Source organism: Mesoplodon bidens (genome assembly GCF_964165515.1).
Source record: "Mesoplodon bidens genome assembly, chromosome: 1".
NCBI classification, from domain to species: domain Eukaryota; kingdom Metazoa; phylum Chordata; class Mammalia; order Artiodactyla; family Ziphiidae; genus Mesoplodon; species Mesoplodon bidens.
In genome coordinates this window covers 20,821,792-20,845,794 of record NC_138176.1, presented here as the reverse complement: position 1 = coordinate 20,845,794, position 24,003 = coordinate 20,821,792, and the positions used below count along the sequence as shown (strand labels likewise).

The following is a 24,003-nucleotide window of genomic DNA, read 5'->3' as shown; positions in this document are numbered from 1 at the left end:
CCAGGAGAGCTCTCATAGAATCAGTAGCCATTATGGCAGTGAGATCCTAGTGCTTTGTGGGATAATTAAATCTTCTTCCATTTGGGCACTTAGAAAGTGCCATCTGTATTACTCAGTGCCACTCAATGCCTGTTTTTCTTTTTTCATTTTTCTTGACTTTTATCTACTTCTGTTCAATTTTCCATATCTATCAATATCTATGTCAGCTGTATATAAAATTTTGGCTAGCAGTTGAAAGTAGTTCATGTATTTTGCAGTTTAAAATGAATAAAATTTCAGTGGTCGATCTGATGTGGCTTGTCATAGTTTATGCAGAGTCCAAGTTGTTTTCTAGAACTTTAAATACCTTCACAATTTTATAGTAACTTTCATCAAGAAAAACTAAATAAACTAGCGTTTGTTGTTGTTTTTAACCAAATATGCTGCTTTGAAGTCTCGGCATATCTTTGATTATTGTTTTAAATACCAAACAATGGGCCTGGTACTTGAAAGTACAGCCATCTTTTTGCTTATATTCTAGAGAAAGCTGTTAAAACTACCAAGAATTTCAAGCTTGGAAAGACTTTTTATAAGTAATAACTTTTCGTAGGATTGTTTTTACCATTCCCAGTCTAGAAGTAACACAAACAAGGTTGTTTTGGAAGGAGTTGTGATATAGTAAAATAATTCAATTCAGCCGCTGCTGTGGAGTATTCTGCTGTTGTGGGGACTACAAACATAAGCAAAGAGGTCTTGAAAATTGAACTAGAAGTAGATATGAGTCAAGAAAAATGAAAGAAAAAAAAAAAAACCCTGACATTGGGTAGTACAGATGGTACTTTCTAAGTGCTCAGATGGAGGAAAATCTAGTTATCCCACAAAGCACTAGGATCTTATTGCTATAATCTGCCATAAATATTAAAAAAAAAATCAGGGAATCATTTCTTATTCCCTTCCGTCTCTCTAGCACATGTTCATTCCCCCCCATCTCTCTCTCTCTCTTTCTCTGTCACACACACACATGCACACGCACACACATACACGCACATGCACACACACATTCTTCTTTTTCTTTCTATTTCCCATCTGACCATGACTTAGAGTTCCTAGGACAGTGTTTTTCAAACTGTAGATTACAACAGCTTATTAATAGATCATAAATCAATTTGATAAGCATTTGTTTTTAAAAAAGGAAGAGATTAAAATAGAAAATACCAGAATATACTACACAGTAAAGGAAAGTATCATGCCCTGAATTTGTTTCAGTTATACATCTCATGTATTTGTATGTGATTACAATATAAAATGTATTTCTTATTGTGGATTACCATTTTTTAAAAGTTCAAAAGCCATCATTCTAAAGTGTTTTATCTAATTTTGTCTTGAACCTAATGTTCTTTAAACATACATATTGTATAGTTACTACATAAATATTTGGATAATGTTTTTAAAGCTAGAATTTTGTTTATGCTTGATATCTTGTTTCTAATCTGCATGGCCAGAGGAAAACCCATAGTATTAACAAGTTTTATAACATTATTTTTTTTTAAATCTGTCTTCTGCATCATTTTCAATTCAGAGAACATTGTTGAAAGACTAATTTTTTTCCCCTAATGTAGTTCATACTGGTTTGCACTGGTGTTTATATTGTTCTGCAGTAGTAGAAAGCATGACTGTGTATATGTGGTCTTAAAAAATAGGGTTGGTTAATTTTAAAGAGAAGGAGCCCTGGGGGCAGTAGTGAAGATGCCTGACTCCCTTCTAAGCCATGGCAATTCTGGTACTTTTTCTTCTGGGGCCTGAGTGAAACCTTTTCAATCCCTCAGTGCCACCGAATAGCTAGAATTGGCATTTGAAAAGAAACTACTAGTTACCCCTGCCTGGGTCTGAGTTGTGATCAAGTCCATGAGCTTTACAGATCAACAGACTAGATTTAAATCCCTGGTCCACCACTTGCTAGCTCTTGGACCTGAAACAAGTTACTTCTCAGTGACTTTATTTCCTCATCAGTAAAATAGAGATAATAACACCTACCTCATAGGATTATGCGGAGCAAATGAGCTAATGCATTTAAATTCCAGCAGCTAGCACATAGTAAGAGCTCAGTAACTGACAGTTGTTGGGTTTTTTTTGTTTTTTGGGTTTTTTTTTTTGCGGTACGCGGGCCTCTCACTGTTGTGGCCTCTCCCGCTGCGGAGCACAGGCTCTGGACGCGCAGGCTCAGCGGCCATGGCTCACGGGCCCAGCCGCTCCACGGCATGTGGGATCCTCCCGGACCGGGGCACGAACCCGTGTCCCCTGCATTGGCAGGCGGACTCTCAACCACTGCGCCACCAGGGAAGCCCCTGACAGTTGTTTTTAAATGCTGTGATGACCCTTCACTAAAGTAAGGAATACCTAGTTATTGTTGGAAAATCTCTAGCTGTTATGAATACCAAGCTATATCAAGGTTCCTTCTCTGCCTCATTATGGGACTAGATCAGGGGATACCAGTAGGACCATAGGATGTTAGAACTAGGAAAATCTGAAGGGTCTTTTGAGATAGCCCTTTTATTTTACAGTTAATCTTGGGAACTTTATGATGTAATTGCTTACTTACTTCTTCATATTCCTCACTAGACTGCAAACCTCAGGAAGAACTGTGTCTTATTTGCCATTTTTATCTCTATATAGTAGGACCTTGGCACGTAGTAGTTGCTCAGACACTTACTGACTGAATGTGCCATGGCTACTCTAAAGTCACACAGTACTTGGTGGACGTGCAAAGACTTGAGTCCTGGTCTCTTTGTCCTCAGTCCAGTACTCTGCACCATTCTGCTTTCTTCTTGACAGGATTACATACAAGGAAATTTTTAGAATATAATTAGAAGTTTTTTAGTCTGATAATCAGCTAAGGCTCCTAGAACATTTTAACTATTTTCAACTAAGTGAAAATTTCTGATAGAAAACAATCATATTTAAATTGATCTGACCACAGCAAGATTTTTTAAAGTTCCTTTACAAAGCCAGTAGTTGAGTTAATGTTTCCCCTTGCTGTGTCCGCTGGCTTATAAAGCCTAGTAGTGAAATCTGAACAGTATCCGTTAAATGCTTTTTTTACGGTATTTTATTCTGTCTCCCGGGGGCTTCATATTCTGACTGTCCTTAACTTGAGTAAACTGCTATGTAAGCAGATGTTAAGTTCCAAAGTTGCTCTAGACTAATCATCATGAGAAGTATTTTGCAGTGACCAGTTGATGCTAATAGAATGTATGCATTTTTATTCAGATGCAATTTAGTTGTATTGACGGAACTGCTTTTAAAATACATTCTGGTACAAAAGATATCTAAAAATATCTACAGTATAAGCTTTATTCTGCTCTAGGGTTGATCACATTCTTATGGAATGGCCTTTTTTAAAATTAAACTTTTAAAATTTGAGATAATTGTAGATTTGCATGCAATTATAATAATTAATACAGAGAGATCCTGTACCCTTCAACCACTTTCCCCCAATGGTAACATCTTGTAAAACCATAGTGTAATGTCACAGTCAGGATACTGACATGGTGGTAATCCACTGGTCTTATTCAGATTTTCCCAGTTTTGCTTGTAAGTCACTTGTATGGATGTATGTTTGTGTGTTTAGTTCTGTGCAATTTTATCACATGTGTATGTTCATGTATCCACTACCATAGTCAAGACATAGAAGAATTCCATCACCACAAGGATAACCATACCTCCTTTTATAACCATACCTTCCTCCCTCCTTCCCTCCCTCCCTCCCTCCAGAGCATACTCCTTCCCAACCCCTGGCAACCACTAATCTATTCCCCACTTCTATAATTTTGTCATTTGAAGAGTATTATATAAATTGAATCATGCTGTATATAATCTTTTGGTATTGGCTTTTTTACTCAGTGTAATTCACTGGAGATTTATTCAGGCTGTTGTGTATCAGTAATTCATTCCATTTTATTATATTGATAATGTTCCATAGGATGGGTATACCACAGTTTGTTTCATCATTCACCTGCTGAAGGGCAACTAGATTATTTCCAGTGTTTGACTGTTACAAATGTCCATAGTAGCTTTATTTGTATACAGATTGTGTGAACATATGTTTTATTTTTTCTGGATTAAATGACCAGGAGAGCAATTGTTGGGTCATTTCATAGTTGCATATTTCGTTTTATAAAATGCCAAACTGTTTGCTGGAGTTGTTGTACCATTTTACATTCCCAGTAGCAAGGTATGAGGGATCCAGTTTCTCTGCATCCTCTCCAGCATCTGAGATTATCATTATTTTTTGTTTGTTTTAGCCATCCTGGGACCTGTGTCGTAGTATCTCGTGATTTTAATTTGTGTTTCCCTAATGACTAATGATGTTAAACACCTTTTCATATGCTTTTCTACCATGTATCCTTTTCAGTGAAATGACTGTTCATGTCTTTTGCCCATTTTCTAATTGAATTGTTTCTTTTTACTGTTGAGTTTTGAGAGTTTGTTATATATTATACATACTAGTCCTTTGTCAGATGTATGGTTTGCAAATATTTTCTCATGGTCTATGGCTTGTCTTTTCATCCTCTTAACAGGGTCTTTTGCAGATAAACATTTAAAATTTAGGGGAAGTTCAATTTATCAGTTTTCCTTTTATGGACCATGTTTTGGTGTCAAATCTATAAACACTGCCTGGGACTTAATCCTGAAGATTTTCTATATTTTTCTGAAAGCTTTATAGTTTCTATTTTGAGTTAATTTGATCTAGTTTGAGTTAATTTTTTATCATGGTAAAATACATATAACATAAAATTTACCATTTTGAAGTGTATGATTCAGTGGCGTTAAGTACATTCTCAATGCTGTACAGCCATCACCACTATCTAGATCCAGAACTTTTTCATCATCTCACACAGAAACCCAGTACCCATTAAGCAGTCACTCCCCATTTCTGCCCCCCACACAACCCAGCCCCTGGCAACCATCAATCTGCTTTCTGTACCATGGATTTTCCTGTTCTGGATATTTCATATAAATGAAATCATATAATATGTGTGGCATTTTGTGTCTGACTTTTTTCACTTAGCTAATGTTTTTGAGGTTCATTCATGTTGTAGATGTATCCGTGCTTCATTTCTTTTATGGATATATATTCCCATTATGTGGCAACACCATATTTATTGTTTATCCATTCATCAGGTGATGGACACTTGGGTTGTTTCCACCTTTTGGCTCTTGTGAATAGTGCAGCTATGAACATTTCACGTCCAAGTTTTTGTTTGAATACCTGTCTTCAGTTCTTTTGGGTTAATATTTAGAAGTGAGTTAATTTTTTAATAAGGTATAAGACTTAGGTTGAGGTTCTCTTTCTCTCTTTTTTTTTTCTTTGCCTATGGATGTACACTTTCTTCACCATTTTTTTTGAGAAGGCTCTCTTGCAAGGGCCATTTTAAAGAATATTGTAAAGCTTTTGGAGAATCACTAGAATTTCTGTATGTATACAGTAATTTTGAAGAAAAGCAAAAGAATTAGTAATGGAGCATTGTAAAGATAGTTTGGTGGGTTTTACTGGGCTTTTCTTTATATTATATTTGTGAAAGTTTAAGCTTGGATGTTTCTATTACAGACAAAGCAATTGTATTTTCTACGTATTGAGGTGATGAGAGAAAGAGAAAACAAGTGAGCCACGAATAGTTTTATCCCATGGATGACAGGAAGCCATTTAAGGTTATAAGAAAGACAGACATAATCAGATCAAGTTAAAAGATGGAATTTAAGAACAACAACTCTTGGTAGGATGGAATAAGGGCTCTGGTCAGGCAAGACTGACACAAATGTGTAGAAAGGTTTTCACACCCGGTTTAAGTGAACTCACATGCATTTTCTGTGGCATTTCTGACTTAGAAGCTTGAAAAACAACTTGAGAAAAATCAGCCTCAGGCTAATAAAACTGGCACCATTTTACATATATTGCTTATGACTTGTTAGTTTTTGTTGAATTTTTTTAAGCTCAGGGACCTAAAAATCTTACTCCTGAAACTAGCTTGAGGAGAAAACTTCTATTTAAAGAAGTCTACTTAGCTGCTATCTTTAGGGCCCTATTAATATTGTTATTTTCCTTAGACTACTTTATTCCCCTGCTCCCAGAAAAGAATATTTTAACATTAGTGGGTGAAGTAGGCTTGATTTCCTAGTCTTAGTAAAACCACTGAACTTTATTACAAAATACTATGAAAAAACTTCTGGGTCAACTTTTTAGTGAAGGAGAATAGAGTGTATGCATTAATAAGTAGTGATTACTAGAGTAATCATTAAGTGTAAAGTTTTCACTTTGGAAACCCAATTTTTCACTTGATATTGTACAAAATTCTGAGAAATGGTAGGAAATTACTACTTGGCTTGCCTTATCAGTCTGTTAGTAAGTTTGCATTGCCTTCTAAAGCAAATGTGAAATTCACCTGTTTCTTTAAAACTCATGTAACTTTTTATTATAACAATAATGTATTTAAATGCTTTAAGTTACCTGTAGGACTGATTTTTAACCAAATCTTTAAGCAATTGCTTCTGTAAGATGTGCTGTTTATCCCGTTGCTAACTTTATTCCCTGGCACATTGCTGTTTCCCTGGGCCTGTACCTTCCTTAGTGTAAGAAAATGCTATATTCTCTAGGAAGCTTCCCCTTGTGATGGGTAGAATCCTTTTCACTGGGTTATAGAAACCTCTGAACTACTCTGGGAGCTCCCAGAAGGATTTGATTCAACATTCCATCCATACCTTCAGTACAAGGCCTGGCACATAGTAGATGCTCAATAAATATTTTTGAAAGAAGGAAGGAGGACCTCTGACATATATTTATATAGAGCACGTTAGTTGACTGTGGCCCATTTATCATTATTTCAGACTAATTTAGGAGTTCTCTCTAAGCATAGAAACCACTTATTTTTATATTATATAAGCGAATTTATTAGGTTGAGTAAAAATTCTTTAATCTTTTCCTTTTGGTATCCTAGTCTTCCAGAATGGTATTTGGTGATATGTGTCTTATGGGTAACTATATAATTGAGATATAATTGACATAACATTGTACATGTTTAAGGTATACAGTGTGATGATTTGATACATGTATAGTGAAATACCATAATAAGGTTAGTTAACACAGCCTTACATCACATACTTATTTTGTCATTGTTATGGTGAGAACATTGAAGTTCTACTTTCATAACAGCTTTCAAATATATAATACACTATTGTTACTATAGTCATCCTGCTGTACCTTAGGTCCCTGGAACTTATAACTGACAGTTTGTACCCTTTGACCTACATCTCCCTATTTCCCCCACCCCTCAGCCCTTGGCAACCACCGTTCTACTCTCTGTTTCTGTAAGTCTGATGTTTTCAAATTCTACATATAAGTGAGATCATATGGTATTTCTCTTTGTTTTGTATGACTTACTTGACTTAGCATAATGCCATCAAGGTCCATCCATGTTGTTGCAAGTGGCAGAATTGCCTTCTTTTTTATGGCTGAGTAATATTTCATTGTGTGTGTGTATCACATTTTCTTTACCCATCCGTCTGTGGATGGACACTTAGGTTGTTTGCATGTCTTGGTTGTTGTAAATAATGCTTAAAGCTTCCCTTATTTTTTTTCTGAATTCTGTTTATTTCAGATAATCTTGTGGATCCTAAGTTTTTTCCAGGCTTGAAATAACACTTCAGTCTATAGTGTTTGGTATGTAAAATTGCAAATAATCAGTTGTTGCTTATGATTGGCTTAAAAATCTGTGTAAAACTCTTAGTGTTGAGTATCTAGGTATAGAAGAGCACCAAAATGGCAAGCTAGTGTTCTTATTCTTTATTTCTATATCCTTCTTATAAATTCTCAATTCTTATTCCAAGTACATAAAACTTTGAAACTTCTTGTATTAAAAAGCCATGCTAAATAATGAGCTTTAAAAAAAATTTATTGAAGTATAGTTGATTTACAATGTTGTGTTAATCTCTACTTTCAGCAAAGTGATTCAGTTATACATATATATACATTCTTTCTCATATTCTTTTCCATTATGGTTTATCACAGGACACTGAATACAGTTCCCTGTGCTATACAGTAGGACCTTGTTGTTTATCCATTTTATATATAATAGTTTGCATCTGCTAATCCCAAACTCCTAATCCATCCATCCCCCACCCCTCTCCCCCTTGGCAACCACAAGTCTGTTCAATAATGAGCTTTTGAAGTTTTAAAAAGGTCTGAGTGTTTTGAGTCATTTCTAATCCTATTTCCCCTTTTTGGTGTCATTTCCTCAATTTTGACAGATTCTATAAACTCTGAATTGTTTAATATTTAGGGCAGAATGTAGAATAAAAGTCTCAAAATTTTGTAGCCCTCTTATGTTTTATGATATGTTTCATTGTAAGTGGACTAGGAGACAGAAATTGTGGCTTTGAATATTGCCTGTGACACAAGCAGTGTGATTTTTGGCAGGATGTTTAATCCCCTGAACCTCCAGATTATTAACCTCTATCTCATTGTGTAGTTGCAAAGGTAAAATAAGATAGAAAGGTGTAAGAGCATGGTATAAACCATATAAAGTGTTACACATCTATAATATGTTCTTTTATTATTAAAATGGATGGTTAGATATATTTTCCTCTTTACCTTACTCATCTAAAAATGCATTCATCAAGAGTTCTTTAAACTCTAAGCTTTTACTTATCAATGTTTCTATTATCGGTTTCTTAAACCAGTGCTGGGACAACAAAATGAATCTACTACAACAGTTCCTTGCTTTTTGCTGTGTTTTAATAAAATTAGTTTATAAGCATCAGCAAATTCAGTTAGACATAAGCTTATTATCTAACTCTGTTCCTCCATTAGGCTAAACAGAGCTTTTGGGGTTGAGGAATAGGTTAAAATCCAACTGAAGGCAATATTTGTGGAGTTTCTTTTTTAAAAATGACTTATTCATAGCCAGTGACCTAGTGTGGTAAACTAAACAGAACTAATTTCTTTATTAATTGATGTCCCATTTATTGAGTACCCACTTAGTCTGTACTTGGCCAGAGCAGCATGACATTTACTAATATATGTGAGTTTGTTTGTTTGCTTTTTTTTTTTTTTTTTCTTTTTTTGCCGTGTGCGGGCCTCTCACCGCTCTGGTCTCCCCCGTTGCGGAGCACAGGCTCCGGATGCGCAGGCTCAGTGGCCATGGCTCACGGGCCCAGACGCTCCACGGCATGTGGGATCCTCCCAGACCGGGGCACGAACCCATGTCCCCTGCATCGGCAGGAGGACTCTCAACCACTGCGCCACCAGGGAAGCCCTGTTTGTTTGCTTTTTTAAAAACTTTCATTCTCCTTGAAATTTTTATCTGCTAGCAGTAAACTATTTTAAGGAGTTCAAATGACCTATTATAAAAAGTTTCTAAGAAAACTACGTTCCAAAGATTGGTTAGACCTTTAGACTGCTGATAACCCAGCTGGATATGAAAAAAAGTTTCTTACAGTTGGTGCTCTGTGCACCACATTTTTGGATAATAGCAAGATGATGATAAATGCCATAGGCTAGGGCTTCCTTGGTGGCGCAGTGGTTAAGAATCCACTTGCCAATGCAGGAGACACGGGTTCAAGCCCTGGTCCAGGAAGATCCCACATGCCGCTGAGCAACTAAGCCCGTGCACCACAACTACTGAGCCTGTGCTCTAGAGCCTTTGAGCCACAGCTGAAACCCCTGCACCTAGAGCCCGCGCTCCTCAACAACAGAAGCCACCACAATGAGAAGCCCGCGCACTGCAACGAAGAGTAGCCCCCGCTCGCCGCAACTAGAGAAAGCCCGCACACAGCAACAAAGACCCAAGGCAGCCATAAATAAATACATACATACATACATACATACGTACATACATACATAAAATACCATAGGCTAGTGCCAGTCTGATAACAGTGTAGCAAAACCTAATTTTTGGAAGAATATAATATGGCCAGGATCATTCCATTAATAGTGGATGTTATACTAAAAAGAAGAAAAAATGGCCATTTATCCTGTGGAGAACACATATAATGATCAGATATTCATTCTTTAGTTGAGTGTTTTCTCCCAATTTTTAAGTTAATGAATTAGGATGTGGAAGACTCAGTTATAGAAAAGCTCATTTTTCACATTTCCTTCACTGATTAGTTGCTTTCTAGTCATAAAATCAGAATTTCATTAAAGCCATATGATATAAAGTGTTTTTAACCATATTTCATGAATTTTGGGGGTAGTACACTAAAATAATTTAGGTAGCTTTTAGAATGTTCAGCATGAGATTGATGTTGGCAAGTAAAAGAAAACAGTTTTAACGTTGTTTTGCAAAAATTATTCAACAGAATAAGTTTACATTTCCAGGACCAGAATTAATGCAAGAATGTTTAATGTCTTGCAATGAGTTTGCTTGGGCTAAGTTGAGTCAAGGCAGCTTTAGAAATGAATTCTATCAGAGAAGACTGTTATTAGAGACAAATACAGTAACCTCACTGGTTGTTATTGTGTTTAAAAGATGAGATCAGGTATCTCTGGTCTTTATCAGGGATTCAGATCCCTAAGAAAAAAGGTGGCCCTTGCCTTTTCCCTTCTGGATCTACCTAGACACTATTCTGCTGAGAGGGAATCCAAGGCTGTGAAGAATCTTCAGAGTTTCAGGTCCACAGATATTTCTCTCCCCTTAGTTTTCTACATAAATAGAAAAAGAATACTTGGAATTTTTCACATTTAATTTCCCTTATTATGAAGTGATTCTTCTTACTAGGCAAATAATCAGTTTAATAAATACCATTTTGTAGTGAGAATGTTTTTTTCTGTTACCCAGTCATTTATATTGAACAGGTTGCATTTGTTACCACCTGTAAAGAAAATCGTGCTAAGCAAAACTGTCTTTACAATTTCTTCTTTAAAATTTGTTTCCTTTTATTCTTCCTTGTTGCACATTTTTTGCACTTTCTACATTCAGTTCAAAAGAACAACTATGTAAAGGGATACACTAATCAGTGCTGTCCTGTTCTCTTGATTTAGGCTTTTGCCAAATCACATCTAAAAGAGGAAACATACCTTCAGTGTGCAGTGACTGTTGCTCTCTACTAGGTCAATGATACTCTAAGTGTGGTCCAGGATCCGGTGCCATTCTGCAGACTGCAGTCCATGACAAGTACAGAATATAACATTAAGCATTTAGAAACTTCATGCAGTTTGACATTGCCGTGACATCTAAATGCATTATTTTGTATTTTACAAAAATACTGGTTTACAGAAAATTGGAGAAAGTCCTTCACCACAGACAGTCTGAGAAGAACTGGGTTAGATGACTTCATCAACTTCTAGCACAAGCCATCACAGCCTGGGGCTGGGGATGGATGTTAAATAACTGTCCTGTTGATCTAGCTACAGTTGGTTGATTAGGTGCTCAGCTGTAGCAAAGCCCAAATGAATTTGTTTCCTGGCATAAAGTCAAGGATTATCCTAAGTGTCAGTAATAATTAAATGAATCAGCTGTTCCTGTGGTTTCTGAATGGCTTTTTATTTTTTCTTACTTGGATTTGAAGCACTATCTGCTAAAGTTATATAGTGTGGCAACCTTAATAATTCCTACCTTTTCCCTGGAACTTATTGAATCACTTGAAAAGCTTACAACTCTGTTTCTCTCATGTGTTAATAAACTAAAACTACATTCACTATAAAACAGTGATCATTAAATATGGCCAGAGTTTGGTCTAACGTAAAAGCATGAGTAAGAGAGGAAAGAGAATCTCCACTAACAGTAATCACTAATTGTGAAAATTTGCTGTCTTAGGTGTGGCATTTTACTTTCAGATATTTTGATCATTGCTCCTTTAAAAAATTCATATAGCAGTTGATGACATTATAATTGAACCACAAGTTGCCACTAGCTCTGAAAATATCAATTTCCAATTTAGCATTGTAATCCAAGATATTTTCACCTTAATAAAAAATTGTTCTAATATTTTTTGAAAAGCTACTTTTTAAAGAAAGTTGCCACTGTTACTCTGAGGGCAAAAAAAAAAAAGTGCTGCATGACCTGTGTAAAATTTGAATTTAATAATGAATTTATTATGAATGTCCTACTTGTGTTTATTAATGCAGATAGCAAGGAGAATTGGCAGACTTGAAGCATGAGTTCAGATGCTAGCCAAGGCGTGGTCACTACTTCTCCTCCTCCCAGCGTGCCTCACAAAGAGAGGTATTTTGACCGCATCAATGAAAATGACCCAGAATACATAAGGGAGAGGAACATGTCTCCTGATCTACGGCAAGACTTCAATATGATGGAGCAGAGGAAACGAGTTACTCAGATCTTGCAAAGTCCGGTGAGTCAAAATAATTTGAAGGCTATAATTTTTCTTCCTCTTTGGAAACCTTGATACAATGATACTCTCAGGTTAGAAGAGGGGTGGAGGAAGAGTGACTAGTTGTCCCCAGTCTTTCAGAGGCAAAATAAGCACCTAATTTATAAATTTAATTTGCAAGGCTTTAATAATAAACTGGTATCATCTTGGTGGGATAAATTTTCTTGAGTGATTTCTGAGTGTAATGTTTCATTAAAGGAGGATAAAAGATGCTACTGAACTCAAGGATCCCCATTACAGACTGAATATCTGTGAAGAAAATAAAGGTATAAGTGAAGTGTTAGGAACCAAGAAACAGATACACCCCATGAACATACTTTCTTCTTCCTTTGGGTATCTTGACACTCAGAGCAGCATAGGAAGACTTAAGGTTCATGAGGATGTCTGTGATTTGTCAGCCTAATGTTACATACACCTAATGTAGGCACACATATATGCATATGCACCAAACTAACTAGATTAAACATGGATTCTAACCTTAACTCAAGCTGAAATTCTGTCTTCACAGTAATATCCAGACTTTGTAAATCATATTCAAGTGATTTGTTAAGTTTCTTACAAACCTTTAGTGGAAGGTCACATATAAGTTTTAGAAAATGAGTGAACAGCTTGATTTAACATGCAAAATGAATTCATAGCTTTATGTATAATGAAGATCATGGGCCCCTTAAGACAGAGTTCAGCATACATAGACACACGATGCCCAGGTTGGGGTTCTATTAGATTTCCAACTTAGGTACTAAAATAAACACCAAGACATAGAACTGCCTGAGGTGGCCCTGGTGAATCATTTTTGTTGTGCCCCTGTGGATTTAATCACAGAGGCTGAGTCCAAAGCCAAAGGGGAATTCCACTCCTGAGTAATTCTTATATATCAGTGACCTAGATAAAAGCAAGTACAAGTTATAAAAGCAAGGCAAGCTTTGAGGAATTTAAGTATAGCTTAAATGTAAAGCTATCCTTTAAATAAACCCTTAAAGAAACCTTTTCCCAATGAAAAGGAGACTAACCATAAAATTCATCATGAGGGACTAAATGTTCAGTGCCTTCTTTTATGCAGACTAGTTTCTATGTTTATAAATACTTGAAGAGCATGCTAATTATATAGATATATTTCCTTCTATAAAGAAACTCCACTTTGAAGAACAAACTCATTAGCCAAAGGATTATGGTAATATATAGAATAAGGTAACTGAAAGAATGAGATGAAGTTCAGATTTTGTTCAAGGTTATTAAATATTGAGATTTCTTTGGGAAATGCTCCAAAGAGGATCATTCAATTCTAACTAAAGTTTAAAAGGAAAAAGTACCAAACTACATTTCTATGCCAGGGTTTTTTTAAGATAATTTCTCCACTAAACTAACAACAGTATAACAGTGAGGAGATTACCTAATGTTTTTACTTGTGTATTACTACTTGTAGATTGGCTTAAAAGTATCAGTTTTACTTATGCCCAAGGGAACTTAATGAACAAATGGGAAAGGGCAGGTACATAGATTGTCATTTCCATGTTCATATAGCAAGAGTGATAATTTTTAGCCCAGAGAGAAACAAAGAAAATTTAAAAGAATTGTGGATTGATCACTTTTTTCCTAGATCTTTACTAGTGAATTTAAAATCTTGTTTGTGAAAGACTTGGAAAAGTGTATACATTTTGTCTTTCTGCCATGTTCTAGGACAATGGCTTTCAAATTTCTTTTAATACAACAAACTTTTCACCACAGGAAATAATACATGGTGGCCTGTATTGCTAAATAACAAAACCTAGCAGCTTAGAACAACAAGCTTTTATTAGCTTGTCATTTCTGTGGGTCAGGAATTCAGGAGCAGCTTAGCTGAGTGGATCTGGCTTAAGGTCTCTCATAAAGTTGCAGTCAAGACATCAGTCAGGGATGCTGCATCTGAAGGCTTGACTGGGGCGGAAGTTTCTGATCTTAAGATGGGTCACTCACATGACTGTCAGCAAAAGGCTACAGTTCCTTGCCACATGGACCTTAACCTGAGGCTGTTTGAGTGTTCTCCCCCAGAGGAAGTATCTGAGAGCAAAGAGGAGCCTGCAGTGCCTTTTATGACCTAATCTCTGACATTAAACACCATCACTTCCACCAAATTTATTAGTTAGAAGTGAGTCACTAAGTTCAGCCCATACTCAAGGGGAGAGGAATTAAGCTCCACCTTTTGAGGGGAGGATTGTCCACTCTCTGATCACAGTTTATTTTAAAAGTATCACAGTCTGCCACAACTTATTTACCTTCCTTCTACATGCAAAATACACTCACCACCTCCTCCTTCCACATGCAAAATACATTCACCATCTCCTAACACCCCTGCAAAAGTTTCATCCCATTACAACATTAGCCTGAATCCAGAATATCATCATCTAAATATGGTCCAGGTATAGATGTAATTTCTTAAGTAATTTCTCAAGTGTAATTTCTCAAGATGTAATTTCTCAAGTGTAATTTCTTAAGTACAGTTCCTCTCAATCTATAGACCAGAGAACTAAAGAGACAATTTATCTGCCCCCCACCCACCCAGTGGTGGAACAGGCAAAGATAACTGCTATAGACATTCCTGTTCAAAAAGGGAGAAAATTGGGAGTACAAAGAAGTCACTGGTCCATAGCAATTCTTAAATTCACCTGGACAAATGTTTGGCAGTTCCCTTGATGAAGACACAGTCCTTCTACTTAGTAGGAATGAGTCTCCCTAGTTCTTGTCTCTGCCCTCTGAGCTTTTGGTTCCACTTGTAGAGGTTTTAGAGTTCAAAGACCTCTTTCCTTTTTGTACTCTCTTTGTTTCTTTAAGTCCAAACTTGTAATGTTTCTGTGAATATAATTTTCTTAAAACCTTTGTGTGTCTCCTGTGAATATTGGGGTTCACTCTGTTGGACAAAACCCATAACCAATAAAGATCAAAATCAAAGGTATTACTAATTCATGTTTGTAAGAAACAAATTTGTAATCCTTCTATTTTAATTGCTGAGTTCATTTGGGAAGAAAGGAAATCAGGAGAAAAACTAATAAAAGCAAAGTATAATACTTTTTTTGAAAGCACTTACTATGTACCAGGCACCTATTATGTATCAAACCCTATTTAATCCTCAAAACAACTCAATCAAAGAAGTATTACTGGGCCTCCCTGGTGGCGCAGTGGTTGAGAGTCCGCCTGCCGATGCAGGGGATACGGGTTCGTGCCCCGGTCTGGGAGGATCCCATATGCCGCGGAGCGGCTGGGCCCGTGAGCCGTGGCCGCTGAGCCTGCGCGTCCGGAGCCTGTGCTCCGCAACGGGAGAGGCCACAACAGTGAGAGGCCCGCATACCACAAAAAAAAAAAAAAAAAAAAGAAGTATTACTATCCCTAGTTTACAGTGGAATAAACTGAAACTTAGAGGCATTAAATAACTTGCAGAAGTTTTTACAAGCTTAGTTAAATGGTGGGGTCTGGATGTAAACTCCAAAGCTCACACCCTTACGCACTAGGCTGTACCACTTAAAGCATTCAATAACTTTGAAAAAATTCCACTCATATATTATTGTTTCATTCTTCTTCAAATTCTCTTGCTCAAGTTAATTCAACCCAACTCAAGAAGAGTTTCGAATCATAAGACATTTTGGTGTCTGTAAATTTGGATAACAAACTTGACACCTTATTGCCTTGAGCTGAGAAAATAAGAGCAATTTGTCTCATCCTAACTCCAAGTTATTACTTCTTTCTAGGAATTTCACGGCCTTTTGTCTTTTTTTTTTTTTTTAATTTAAGAAAGTATTTGTCTTAGAAATTAAGAGCTGGCGAGTAAACTTGTTTTAGCTAGAGATTTTGTTAATGCACTCGGGAGAATCCATAAGTTTTCTTTGACCAATATATTCCTCATATATATGTCTCTGATGGCATATATAAGATTGCCCTTGTCTCGGGATGAAGTGTCCAGGGCAAACTGTTAGAATTAAATGATGGACCTCATCAAAGTTAAAGAATCATGTAAGTTGAAAACTAATAGTGCATTGTGCATAGTAGATATTTAGTAAATTCTGAATACATGGATGGATGGATATATGAATAGCTGAGTGGGCTTTGAGTCATTAAACACTTGAATGTTGTCCAACAAGCTCCTACTGAACTTGACTGCTTAAATGACAATCAGTTGGTGGGTTTCAGAAAAAGGATGAATGTTCTTAAGCCATATCACTACAAGAATTTAGACTTGTTAACAGAAGTTAACAATTTAGACTTGTTAACAGAAGTGTGCAATGTTACTCTGAAAGATAGGACAACAGGAGTGTAGGTGGTGATTGCTCAGGCACATGACACACTAACATTTCTTAATAAAAGGGCAGTGTGTAATGCTTCAAACTTATTTTAAAGATAGGAGAAACTTCAAAGCCATATACATGTTAGAATATCACTGTAATCAAGGCCTAAAATGTTAACAGATCACCTCAGTTAGAATAGTTGGTCAAAATTACCATGATTTATCTGGTCACAAGTATTCTTTATTAACTTTGTTTGCATTTTTATTTTATACCAGCTTTAAGAAAAGATATTATTCTAACCTTTAGCTTTATATTAATTAAGACGCATAGATACAGGAGAAAGATCATCCAGAAGAAAATTTGGTTTATTTGTGTTTTCTCCTTTCAACAGGACCAGTGGTAATCTATTTCCAAATGAATACATTTCTTAATGGAAAAATTCTAAGTAAGTTTGTTATGCTCCTAATCCCACTTTAGGAGAGATCTAATAGCATAATTTCAGGGTGCCTTGGGAGCAGCAAGTCTGTAATCTGTTTTTCTTTTTGCTCCAGTTTTTCTTTCTAGTAATTATTATGAGGTAGAACATCCAGATGTGGATATTTAAAATCCAGCTCTGATACTTATCAGTATTCTGTTAACTGATTTTCATAAGTTAGACATTACTTATAGGTCAGTCTATGTAATTTTTTTAGCCTTAACCAAAATAATCACATCAAGTCTGTTTCTTTTATCAAATTGGTTCTCTTGTCTGTGATTTAGAAATAGAAAATCTTTCATCTATTGCCACTTTCTCCTGAAAGTTCTGATCTTAGATGCAGAAGCCTTAAGATCTGATGTTTCAAATTACTCCTACTTTTGGTGTATAGTATACATGAATATGTATATACTTAAAGTATATACTTTAAGAGTATACTTAAAGTATACTCTGACCTTACATTCAAATCTCTGAATCTTTTGTATTTTTACAAGTTTATTTTTATCCATACCTTTATGAATTCAAAGTTTACAGGATCACTCCTTCAACATTGACAGGAGAAGTATCAAATGAAACGGGGGAGATTCAGAGAAAGCTTTAAAGGCAGGCACCCTCTCTCTGACTTAAACATTTTGTTTTTCACCTAGTGATTTTTTTTTTTTAACCACACTTTTTTGGACATGTGTTTGATGAGAGAGCTGTCCAAACTATAATGTTCTGGGGACAAACCAAGTTTTCAAGTAGGATTTTGTTTGAGTTGAAGAACTAAATGACTTTTCAAAAATGTATAACCTTCTGTTAAGATTCATTTCTTATTTAAAAAAACTGAATTTCTCCCATTAGATGATGGACAAGCCTTATTACACAGGAGGTATTTCTCATTCAAGTGACAGACTGATAAGACTGTTTTCTAGAACTTCAGATTCCAGTGCTAATAACCTATGAAATGGATCTTTGCTATCATTAACTCAAGAGGAGATCAGATTCTTTGCATTCTTTCCTTATATCTAGGAAAATATAGAAAAGAAGCTCTAACTTATGATTATAATAATTGAGCACTGAATAATTGTGTCCAGGAGACTCTAGAAGTGTGAAAGACACAGTCCCAGCCATCAGATATTACTGTATAGTAGAGTATGAAAAATAAATCACAATCATGGTAGCTACCCTAAATGTAGTATAGGCAAATGTTAAAACAATTCAAAGTGGGGTGAGAAGAGAAGAAATATGGAGATCCCTCCTAACTGTGGTGATTAAAGGGGAGACTTCAAGGAGAAGGTGACATTTTAAGATGAGTGTTGAGTAAAGGGTAAGAATTCATCTGGTAGAGGAACAGTAGAAACCAGCATTTCCATTTGATGAAATACAGTGAGCAAGGATAGAAAAGTACAAGTTGTGATCAGAGAATGCTCAGCAAACCTCATAGGCTACCAGAGCATGAGGTAGTAATGGGAGATAGAGCCAAAAATTGACCTAACAGATTGTAGAGATCCTGGAGTACCAGACTATTGTGACCTAAGTTAGAGGTCAGCCCATTTTCTCATCATTTCCAGCTTTAATCTGTTTATATAAATGTTTTATACATGCATATATATGCATATAGTGTTTGTTTTGGATCTTGGCTCACCACCACTTAATAGCTATGTGACATTAGGAAACTCACTTAACTTGAACTTCACTTTTCCTTGCTGGTAAAAATGGACCTCACATGGTGGTTGTGACAGTTTAATGAAATAACATAAAAGCCTGTAGTGCAGTGCCTAGCACGTAGTAGACAACTGTTTCTGTGGAAATGAATACATAGGGTTAATACAATATCGCTAACTTAAAGCATTTTTATGCTTTTGTGACAACACTTTGAAGATTATAATCATAATTCATTAGACTGTATTTTGGTTTTTGAAGGCCTTAAAGGATCTGTCACCCCTATGGCACTCTGCCTTATTGATGTTCATGTATTCATGTATTCAGGGACTGCCTTCTCTTCTCTGTTCTTCTCTATCTGAGAAGGAAGACGGTTTATGCTGTAAAACCACATATGTGTATGTGTTGTTTGATATTTTAACCTGACTCTTCTCTAGTAGAGACCCTAGGGAATTGTTGGTTTAATCTGACTTCAGAAGCCCCAGCATGTGATCTTGCTGCCCTGCTTATAACTGAGTTTCTCATTCTGCTTTGGTGGGAGAATTCCTAGCTATAAGAGGGCAAGTTTTGGTACTCCAAGATCTGCTGTATAATTTTTTTTTTTGCTTTATCTATCATTATAACCTAATGCCCTAATCTAGCCTAAGAGGTTTACTCATATTTCTGATCACAGCCCACCTGCTGCCTTATTAGTTGTACAGGCATACCTAAGGGATATTTCAGGTTCAGTTGCAGACCACTGTAATAAGACAAACGTTGCAATAAAGTGAGTCACATGAATTTTTTGGTTTCCCAGTGCGTGTTAAAGTTATATTTACACTATACTGTAGTCTATTAAGTGTGCAGTAGCATTGCGTCTAAAAAAAACAATGTACATACCTTAATTTTAAAATAATGCTGTTGGAAAAATGGCATTGATAGACTTGCTCGGCAGAGTTGCCACAAACCTTCAATTTGTAAAAAACACAGTATCTGCAAAGTGCCATAAAACAAGGTATGCCTGTGTTTGGTTTCAGTGATACAACCCATCTCTGATAAAATTAGGCAAATATCTGTGCCCAACTGAGAGTTCGAGATCTGAATCTTTATTCCATTTACTTGTTAGCTGTGTAACCATGAGCAAGTCATTGCCTATTTCAGGACTTTGTTGTGAGATTCAAATGAATCAACTGTAAAGGATTATTTTATTAACATTGAATTTTAGTAGGAATATGATTAACTATCCACCATAAAGACAAACAAAATTTTTATTATTTTAACGAAAGCTTAAGTTTACTGATAAATTTTAAAAACCAGCTGAAACAATTTTATATCATTAGTAAATTTTATACTGACTGTTTTATGGCTTAGGTAATTATCTGAACAATATTTCAGAAATATTTGGAACATAATAACTGAGTTATAAATGTTCATGACAAAAAATATTAAATCTTTTGGAATAGAAGAATTCATATCTGTTGAAGCACTGTCAACTATATAAAAAGGCTGGGGACATTCCATTTACTTTGAAAATTATTTTCTTCTCCTATACTGCATAGAAGCAATTCACTAGCCTTAAAGGGGAAATTCATATTTTTTTCTTAATTAATTTCAGAAGGGCTTATACATTCCTCTGTGACACCATGGATCATCTCAAAGCTTTAGGATGGTATTCACCATACTATGGGATAAATGGAAGTAAAAAAAGCATTTTCACTGATTAAAAAAAGCATTTGACCTGAGTCCTTGCCTCTGACATTTACCAGCTCTGTGACCTCTGTGAACGAATTTTTCAACCTTTCTTATTTAGCTTTCTCAATCCACCCAGCAAAAATTTCTCATCAGGGTCATAAATAGTCGTGATTCTCTTGAGCAACTAGTTGAGGTTTTTTTATTTCTTAAAACCCCTGTAAACCAGCATATTGAGCGATTGTGTTGATTCGTGTTGGCTGCTGGAGGCTTTAGATAAAAGTTGGCCCATCTCTAGCAAATGATACAATTTTATAGTATGCTCTTTGTATCTTAACCTCATTCCTGGCTCTATCTTACCTTCATATGCCTATTTTCTCATTAGCTTGATTTTTCTTACCTATATTTAATTTATTTTCATGTCATGTTAATCTATGGAATCTGCCTTAAATTCTTCCTGGAATAACATAAGGTGCATTCAATAAAATAAATTACGCCTACTTCTCAGAGCTATTGTGATACATACAGTAGGTGTAAATTTTTTTTTTACACTGAATCAAAGAATATTGGTTATAGCTGCTTTGAACTGTGGAAGGTTTAAATAGAGTTTGGTTTTGAAGGGAAGATAAAGTTTCAGAAGAGCATTTTGGCCCACTGCCAGGTATCTAGAAGTTTTCTGTAGTTTATATAAAGATAAATGAGTATATCTGGGAGATTCTTTTCCTTTCAGCCTTAAACATGGTAAAACACTCATGTTACTCATCAGTATGAATGCGTCCATCCATCTTATATGCAGCTCACAACGATTTTATGTTCACAAGGTCTTAGATATGTATTAATGGAGTTTTCTGATAAATGTAATGTGTCTTTGTAGAGAATATTTTATACGATAGTTTCTCCGGTTTAAATCATGTATTTAAATGAACTAGATCAAAGTCAATGGAATTAGATGTTTAGAATTTTTTTATAATTATGCTAAGGATTTATATTTAATAAGCCTTGAATTTGTAAAAGAAAAACCATGTTTAACTGGTATAAACTTCTCTATGAACTCAGAACTCAAATATGGTCACAGTATTTTTAAAATTAATCATTCAAACATCCATTTGCTGTATGAGCAGAAAGTTTTCTAAAAGCAACACAAGCATGAGTCAGTACTGGTTCTAATATGTACTACCACCTCATAGCCTCACAACCACATTTCCACTTTCACCATGGGCTTCTCTGCCATTATTTAAATTTTTTAAAAAAGTTCTTCCTTCTGAAAACCTCAGAGGTGTTCAGCCATCCTCTAAGCAAAGCTACATCTAAGCAACTGTTCCAGGAGATCTTATTCCCAGCCTTTATGAGGAGGGCTATTCTCAGCGACTTGAAGGAGAGTCACTCTTCTAAGGAGGATTTCCCAGTGATCTCCATGGTGTTTATATCTACCCCTCTTGGAGGTAATGTTTCCAAAGCAGCTTTCTGCCTTCTCCCTCTTAGGTGAGGTGGGAACAAACTGAATTTAATTTTCAGCAGCGTATTCTGCTATACATGTAACCAATCTCAAACGGAAGAGCAAGGTCTAGATGGTTTATATTGCAAGAGCCTTCATGTTTAAGATGAATGAATATAAACATGAGCAAGAGAATAAATGATGAATTTAATAAAATAAGTGTTGGTTGGGTGTGATAGAAATACAAAACCAGCTATTTCAACTAATGTGAAGGACTGGGAGATGTTTCAAATGATGAATCATATTCACAACTCAAGGGTTACTGGAATAGAAAATTTTCTCTTAATGTTCAGTATTTTTATTTATATAAATACTGCTTCTGCCACACATACCACTCCCCCACCCCACCCCCGCAAAAAAAAAAAAAAAGAAAAGAAAGAAAAACAGCACTCCAGAACAGGAACATACAGTACCCAAAGTTGGGGGGAAAAGTTCTTTCTTTAGCACAGTATTGCATAAGGGGAGTAATCAGCTCTCAGCTTTTATAAGTTTGCTTGCAGAGTTTATAGAGCTACGGAATTGCCATGGAAATCGTAAAATGGAAGCCATGATTTACTATGTCTTAGTGAAAACTTTTGCTGGGAGTTGCTATAGTCAGAGTCATGCCCCATTCAGATAAGAACTCTATCCTAACCTAGATAATGAGCTGCTAGGCAAGGAATGGGTCTCTTTTTACATCAGTCTGTACTTGGTGCTCTAGTTGCATATTATTAACAAAGTTGCTTTTACCTATACCTGTCTATTATAGATGTTGTAATATAGCTCATTTGCTTTGAGATTAAGAATGCCTAATGATTTTCCCTCCCCTGAAAGCAAGCTTCTTGCTTCTTCTTCCAGTGTTTTAATTTTATTATTTTTTGTTTTATATTTGTTTTAAAATAATGTACATGAAAGCTATTCAAGAGAGGGATGGGAGAAGAAGACTGATTACATCAGAGCAAGTTATGTTTGGGTCGTTCTGCTCCAAGCGAGATGCATGTGCTCAGTGATTATTTTTGTGTATTACAGGCCTTTCGGGAAGACCTGGAATGCCTTATTCAAGAACAGATGAAGAAAGGCCACAATCCAACTGGATTACTAGCATTACAACAGATTGCAGATTACATCATGGCCAATTCTTTCTCGGGCTTTACTTCACCTCCCCTCAGTACGTCAGTTTCGTAAAGTTTAAAAGACAGTAATTTCATCTCTACTTTGTACACTGCACACTTCTAGCAGCATATTCTGATCTGGTTCAGTCCTTAAGTTTATAACATCTAATAGTTAGAGGAACATAGTGTTAGGATCTCTTACTTTTTCATACCAACCAGACATTTATTAGACTTTGTGAGGATTACAAAATAGTTATAAAGTGTGGTCCCTGCCCCAGATAAATGCATATTTGAATTGAGGAGACATACAGTGAATGCACAAAAGATTAAAACTGCAAGGTAACTGTAGAGGAAAAAATTACAAAGCAGCTGGTAAGAAATTGTCTAATGACCTTTTCTAAGTCATCTTGCTATGAGCTCAGAGTTGGAATTGATTATTGGCTGAAGTGGACTGAGAGAACTTTGTGGAAGAAGAGAGGCCTCAACTAACCAGACTTTAAAGGATGGAGCAGTTAGAACTTGGTGTAAAAGGGTTTAGGACATTTTATTCATTCAACAGTTCTTTAGTGAGAGCACCGATTTGGTGGACTGAACACTAAGGATACCAAGAATCATAAGGCATTGAGTCCAGGCACTTTACATCTCAGAGAGACATGCACAGAACTCACTGCTGTACCAGGGCAGGTACACAGAGTCCCAGACCATCAGGGACTTTTCTTTTCCTTCTCTTTCTTCCTTTGTTACTTCCTTTTGTTTCTTTTTGGTTAAAGATTTACAAACAGGAATTCAACGAATTCAAATACTTCGCAAATAGAGGAATGGTATGAAAAGAGACATGATGGTGGGAACGTGCAAGGTGAGGGTAGAACTCCTAAGTGGATCAGTATGTTGGGACATACATACTGGTTAAAGAATCTTTGAAAGAGTCCCAAAGTGAATTATAAGTGCTTGAACTAAAGTAGTGGTTGCGGGTAAAAGAAGGAAGAGATCAGTGAGAAAGGCATAGCCAAGGAA

At 35.9% G+C, this 24,003-nt stretch overlaps 1 protein-coding gene and 1 long non-coding RNA gene across 4 annotated transcripts in view; one reads left to right on the top strand and one right to left on the bottom strand.

The window, feature by feature from the left end:
* LOC308622452 overlaps positions 1–24,003 on the bottom strand; it is a 264,527-nt gene that overhangs the window by 123,746 nt on the left and 116,778 nt on the right. The window lies entirely within an intron of this gene.
* The window catches only part of ADD3 (adducin 3), a 126,031-nt gene that overhangs the window by 86,337 nt on the left and 15,691 nt on the right, over positions 1–24,003 (top strand). For all 3 annotated transcript variants that reach the window (XM_081252888.1, XM_081252887.1, XM_081252889.1), the window contains exons 2-3: positions 12,101–12,324; positions 22,907–23,045. In XM_081252888.1, the coding sequence (XP_081109014.1) occupies positions 12,130–12,324; positions 22,907–23,045 (334 nt within the window). In that variant the 5' untranslated portion in view covers positions 12,101–12,129. The remainder of the gene's footprint in view (positions 1–12,100; positions 12,325–22,906; positions 23,046–24,003) is intronic.